Source organism: Salminus brasiliensis, chromosome 5 (genome assembly GCF_030463535.1).
Source record: "Salminus brasiliensis chromosome 5, fSalBra1.hap2, whole genome shotgun sequence".
Lineage (NCBI taxonomy): Eukaryota > Metazoa > Chordata > Actinopteri > Characiformes > Bryconidae > Salminus > Salminus brasiliensis.
The window spans coordinates 41447809-41454769 of record NC_132882.1 but is presented as its reverse complement, the minus strand read 5'-3'; the positions used below and the strand labels follow the sequence as shown (position 1 = coordinate 41454769).

Genomic DNA, 6961 nt, shown 5'->3' with positions numbered 1-6961 from the left:
GTCAAGTTTTCTTCTTATTAACAACAACTTATTGCCTCTAGCCTGCTCAAATCAGGGCCTGGACATCCTACGTCTCACAATGATACATTGTCAGGCCTTGGGGATTTTTCGTAGGTTGGAGTTTATGTTCTTCAGGAAACTGAGATGTTCTGCTGAAGGCTGTTATCAGGACTGACATGCTCGTAACCTCTCCTCGGTATGACTTATGCTTGCTTGTTCTTCGCAGAGTAATATCACATAGAGGCCAGAACAGCAGCCACTTATGTACGCCAAGAAGAACACGGGACATGAGCTAAGAACTTGTGTGTGCTCATCTTTAAGCAGAACAGAGTCCTTCATGGTCATCAGATCTCAACAACAAGATGTTAATTAGATACAGCTGACATAGCGGTGGGAGCACAGTCTACAAGAAACCAGTGGGCGTAACATGGCTCTAGAAACAGCCCTAAAAGTGCCCATAATGCTTGAGGGGGTGAGATAGCCAAAGCTGGTTGAGCAGCATAGGTTATGATTTCAGCTGAGGTTTAGCTGGCCATCCAGGAGGACTAAGCTGACCAAGCTAGTCAAAGATTAGGAGCAAGCTGGTTGAACAGAATGACCACACTGGTCCATTAGTATTTACAGCAGTACAGCTTTACCAAAGTGGTCAACCGGCTAAAAAAAGTTGGACCAGAGTCTCAAAGGGAATGTTGCCAACATCTTGTGGAATCCATGCCACTACCCATAACATTTATTATTTTTTTATATACTGTACATGTTTAACCCATTTCCTCCCAATTACTCCACCCACTCGTTAGTACCGCCCCCCCCCCCCCCTCTCAGCAATACCTTGTCCCAGAAATCAGAATTCTGTATATTCTGTATATTCTGTATAAGTCTCTAAAGTGTTCTCTATGGGCAGGATTTATGGTCAACCACTCTCGTTCATTGTGCAGCAGTTCAGCTTAGCGTCCTGCAGCTCTGTGGCAGAGTGTTCAGGACATTCAGGACATAACGCACATAAAACATAAACTAATGACCGTGCTGCTCTGTTCACACCAGTGACTTTTCTATCACGCACGGGGGTTAAATGACTGTAAAAGACAAGCTGACTTAATAGCTGCCATTCTTTCATTAGCATAGCTAATGTTCTATGCCAACTAGCTAGCTGTGCTGCTCCACTGATGTCTTTCATAAGGAGTGTGATGAACTCCCGCTAAACTTTCCTGAAGGTGTAATAGTGTGTGTGTGATGGGGGGTGGTTGCATGGTGCTACTTCCCTGTGTCACCACCCTGTGTGTCCTCTGCTAGTGGGACAGGTATGACTAGCAGGTGGGAGGTGCAGCGGGGTAAATGAGAACATGCCTGTTTTTAAGGGAATTGACACTAGTAGTGGTGTGCTTGCTCAGATCCAGGGTAGACTCCCAGGCTATAGCTTGGATTTTTTGTAATGCTGACCATCTGACCACCTTAATTTGTGGTCTAGAAGAGGCTGTGTTTTCTCTACGGTCTCTGTTGTAGAACCTGAAGACCCTAGCTGACCTCGGCTCAGGAGTGGTGATCCTTATTCGCCCTGGACATCTGACTTCTACAACTCTTTTGATAGTCCTCAATAAAGCTCATTGTATCTACATCCCTTTCATACGTTTTTGCGGCCTTCTTCGGGCCGGCCAGAACACTGAAATGATGTTTTGCTAGTCTGGGACCATAATGCCCTACAAACACAGGGATGTTTCCAAGACATTGCTATGAGAAAAAGCTAGTTGGACGTACAACTCTAAGAAAATAGGGCCCTGAGAATATAGGGACGACCCTATTTCTAAACAGGTCAGTATGGTTTGGGCCAAGTGTGTAAGTGTGTAATCCAGACGTGCAGCGCTAAGCTAATTTTTGTTCCTAAGCTTCTGCACACTTGCTAGCGACATTAGAGTCGTGGCTCCAGCGCTAAATCTAAACACGCAAACATGTTTTTGGTTGTTTTCGCTTTAACCATCCGAAGTCCACAGCGAGGAGGAGAATTCATCATTGATTGAATTTCCATGTACACAGGCGTTGTTGGCCTCTGTAGTCAGAACACAGAGACATCAGATTTCTACAAAACCACCCACAAACAAAAGGACATACACCCACACGGAGGTGCGTATTCCCTTTACTGGGGGAGCATTTCCTTTGACATTAGCATGAGCGTTAAAGTTCGACGCTGCACCCGAAAGCTCATTCTCAAGGCTTCTCCATTTACAAAGAAAAGCTCATAAACGCTTATATAATATATATATATATATTACGCGCATGCAGATAAGCCGAAATCAACACGCTGACGTGTCGGAGGTGAACTAGACTTGGGACTGGGGATGTGATAGTGGCACCCCTTGCGCAAGAGACAAACGGCCTGTGTGCACTCATCTATCTAGACAGGGCCGGGTGGGAGGGAAGCAATGATAGGAGAGGGTTATTACCGCGTATTAACACACATTAACGCGACAGCAGATTGGATTTGGCCGGTCTGTAACGACTGGTGTCATCAGTCTTCATGAAAGGCTACTGTCTGATTGATCAGAGTTTAATGATCAAAGAGAACAAAGGAATCCATCAACGTTAAGGTGATTCAATCGTCCCGAATCGTCCGAATTTGTGGGATGACCTCCGGAGTTCCGGAGTCAATTACGCCGAACGCTGAGATACATTATCTTAAGTTCATTCACCACAACTGTGCCCCCCCCCACCCCCCCCTCCCCCCCTCCCTCCACCTGTCTACTCTCTCTCTCTCTTACTTACTCACTCACTCACACAATTATCTACGAGCATTGCACTTTGGCATTTGGATAGTCAGGTCAACACATGGCTCCTCATATATATATATAAGATAGGCCAAAAGCACCTCTCTGCTAACTGCCTTGACACACTTTCCATTGAGGAGGGACAGTGAGTACAGCCACCTTACATGCTTGTCTTTGTGTTGTAACCTTGCGTAGCACACATACTGTACATACTGTAAGAGTAGCCGGTTATAGACATGTACATGTACTGTATTCCCACTGGTTATCGGCCTTGGGTCGGATATTGGAGGGAAAGACAGCAAGAAAAGACTGTGTGTGATGTTGTCATCGGCCTATGCTTAAGATATATTAATATATGTATTTAAGACAATATCGATAACAATGAGTGGTACGGTATCCCTGCTGAAGAACCCGTCTCAAGACCAGCCTTTGCTGGCAGCTGCTTTCAGATGGTCTAAGCTGGCCTCCGACGGTCAAAGCGGTCAAAGCGGTCAAAGCATTGGTAATCGACATGAATGCTGGTTAAGAAGTTTAGCTTAGCTGGTTACCGAACTGTTGATCAATGTAGCGTATGTTTTTATGTGAGTTTGATGGACTGGCTGGTCAAGCTGGTCATACTGGTTGACTGGTTTGGTAAAGCTGGTAGATCAGTTTGAGCAGACTGGTCATACTGTTGGACCAGAGTGGTCAGGTTGGTCATGTTGCTCTGCCAGCTTGGCGTTATTCTATCGACTAACGCAGGCTTGAAACCAAGTGGTCAAATTGATGCTAAGCTAATTCTAAAGAGGCCCACATCTTACAGTCAGCATGCTATTAGCTTTTTCCCCCTCTGTGGTCCACTTATATCGTTGGTTCTATGTGGTGGAAACGGTCACATTCACTTTAATCTTTTTGTGAATTTGTGTTACTGTGCTTTTAAGGCCGACATACGCAAATGAGATCTGTTCTGATAGGCTGCCCTGTACTGCGCCATAGTCCAGGCTCCTTATGACTTTCTTGATGTGGGTCCTATAAAAATACAAACAGACAAAGCTAAATGATATATCTGAGGATATCTTAAGGTGATCCTGCAGAAACTGGGCAGCAGATATGCTACAACCTGAGCTCGAAGCTAACAACCATGAGCCGCTGATGCCACCTTGTGTTTGGTTGGACGAACTCTGCTAATGTCCTTATCTTCTAACATCTCTGTTTGTTCATTTCTCAGATCCAGATCCGTCATCATGCACAAACTGATCGCCATCACTGTCCTCGTTACAGTTCTCGCCCTGGGTATGTGCGCACACACACACACACACACACACACACACACACACACAAACAAATTCCTCATGAAGATTTTTAAAATGAAACAGGCTGTATTTGTGAGTATGGGTTATGAGTAAATGAAAGGGATAGTTAATCTAAAAATCTACTGAACTTTGCTTCTTTAGTTCAGAATATGAGATGCTAGGCTAATGTTGCTAACAGACATTGGAGTTGGACCACCAATCTCATCTCTGGGAATACATATCAAAATATTAATTGAAATGTAGTAAGTGAAATTAATGAATAGACCTAATACAACCAGGCTCTGCCTTCAACCCATCCATGCAGTGAATACACACATACAGCACAAACAGCAATCAAACACACACTGTGACAGCGAGCACATGTGCCCAGAGCAATAGGAGGCCATTGCTGTGGTGTCCGGGCGGCAGGGAGGGCCTTGAAGGACCTTGCATAAGGGCCCCAACAGTGGCAGCTTGCCGAGCCCGGGTATCGAACCCACATCCCGGTCATCAATAGCCTAGACCTCCAACCGTTGAGCCACTTCTGCCCACTTTTTGTAAGGCACCTGGGAACTGAACCCAGGCCGTGAGACGGGCGCTCTGCCTCTTCACTAAAGACCTATATCACCATTGTAGTACACATTTGTAGTGTGTGGAGGTTCCGGTCACTTATAAGGGCCTGTGTTTTCTTATGGACTAAAATCATGTTAGCTAACCAGGAACGTTATAGGAGCGTTTAGCAAAGGTTCCAGGAAGGTTTAGCCTGTAAGGTTATAGAAATAACGTTCCAGAAACGTTCAGAAAATTGTGTAACGTTTTTAGAACGTTCAAATGTGAGAATAAATGAATAAGTGTCAAAAATGAACTAATTAGCCTTCTAGGAACATCCAGGACACTTCACAGACTTCACGTAACTTTTTACTAACCAACAATTAATATATGTACCAAATACATTTAGGTCTGGATGCGTTTTAGGCAGAACAGATTGGTGACAGTCTAAATCCAGTGTTTGTTAGCAGTGTTGGCTGATCTGGGCCGCGTCTGGGGTCCGTATTCAATCATGTGCATTTGCTTTTTCACCGAACTGTTGCTTCCTAAGACTGATGCATGTAGAAGACTTCTGATCTGGGCTGAGTTGGCCAGTGGCATCTTAGCACAAAGCTGATGAGTGAGCTCAGTGAACACTGTCTCTACTTTATCTCTACCAGTTAAGATCCTTTTGGAAAACCGTGCCGTGTCCTGAACAGTAACATATAGACAGTATGGACTTCAGATGAAGCTTCCAACTTCAACAAACTGTGAAAAGTTCATTTTTATTTTACATGAGACCCTTTTAAGGGCCTTTATGGACCACAGCAAGTCAGTGTAAACCCCTAAATTCCATTTGTTCACAGAAATGTACTAATTTAATCAACACATGAAACTGCTTTGCAGATGCCAACAATTACTGCTAGATATTAAATGATACCACGGTTTGATACTGGGGAGCTGCTTGACAGGCCCCTGTCGGCCTCCCTTGACCCTCAATGAAACCCTTATGCTTTGCCACTGCAGGAGCGGAGAGCTTCCGTGTGCCCAGACAGGCTGAGGAAGAGGAAAAGGGAACAGTTGCCACCGTAATCGGCACCCTGAAGTCCTATTATGACCAGAGTCTGACCACTGCTGGTGGATACCTAGATAGCATCAAGGGCCTCAAGCTGGAGGAGAAAGCCAAGTAAGTGTAGATTTGATCACTAATGGCTAATGGGTTCAATAATAAAAAATAAAAATCCACTTAAAGCAACAATATGTAACATTTTTTACCTTAAAGCAACCGTTTGAAAATGAATGTGATGCTCCACTGACCTGTAATAAAGGAAATAGCATCACTATCGTTGTGACTGTTATTACTTTATTACCAGTAGAAACTTTTAGTCTGATATGTGCTTTCTGCTTTGTTCAGGAACCTCTACGATGAGACCACCCAGGCAGTGCGTACCTACGCTGGCATCTTCCAGGATCAGCTATACCACATTGTCTACCCTGACAGTGCTTAAGCGCTCGCATGCCCTCACACGCACAGTCCCAGCTCATTAAAGTCTCGCCTTTTCCCAAAGTCCGGTCCTCCGTCAGCCACGCTGGAGCCCCTCTCTACCACTACCTGCAGCCCTACGCAAGGAGCCGAGCGAGTCTGGGCTAAAGCAGTACCTTTGAACTTCTGTCTGCCAGCTGCTTCCAGCCTTCCAGAATGCGCTTTCCCCCTCACTGTGGGTCAACATGGACCTCCCTTTCCAAGACGAACTCTGCAAACTCACACTGCACCAGCAACGCGCACAGCGACTTAGCGAAGCTAAGGCATCTTCCTTTCAAAGTCGTACTAAGACCAGAATCAGAACAATTGCTTTAGAGGTGATTTCATCCCTGTGCAGGAGGTCTTCTTCTGGTGTGTGGAAGACAAGACCGTGATCATCCTCCACAGACTGGAAAGAAGCTGCAGTATAGATCCTTGTAGTAGCGCCATCGCGATGGTGACCTCATGTCAACAGTGCAGTGTATTACCACAATGCAATAAAGCCAAGCGTTTGTATAGTCAACTTTTTTTTTTATCATTATTATTGTTTTTATTGTATGATGTAAGCTATACGCAAGTGCAAAAGTTTGGGAACCCTTGATAAATAGCTAGGCGAGTAAAAGTCGGCCTGAAATCCAAACGGCTTGATAAGGCATAACATTTTGAGTATGATTACTAATTTTTTTAATTTTTCATCCATTACAGTTTCAAAATAACAAAAAACAAAATTTCAAAGGGCTCAAAGTTTGCCAAAAGTTTGGGTACCCTGCATGGTCAGTAGACAGCAACACCTCTTGGGGGAGCGTTACAACCTGTAAGTGCTGTGATGTAGCAGTTATAGGTCAGTAGAGCTTTATTTCTGGCCCGGGAGCAGTCCAGAGCAC

The 6961-nt window shown here is 44.8% G+C and overlaps 1 protein-coding gene across 1 annotated transcript; it reads left to right on the top strand.

The window, feature by feature from the left end:
- The first annotated feature begins 2805 nt into the window (after nucleotides 1-2805).
- Nucleotides 2806-6373, top strand: apoc2 (apolipoprotein C-II). Its single transcript, XM_072679026.1, has 4 exons — nucleotides 2806-2901; nucleotides 3964-4028; nucleotides 5582-5741; nucleotides 5970-6373. The coding sequence occupies exons 2-4, from the start codon at nucleotides 3980-3982 to the stop codon at nucleotides 6061-6063; spliced, it is 303 nt and encodes a 100-aa protein (XP_072535127.1). The 5' UTR covers nucleotides 2806-2901; nucleotides 3964-3979; the 3' UTR covers nucleotides 6064-6373.
- Nucleotides 6374-6961: the final 588 nt, after the last annotated feature.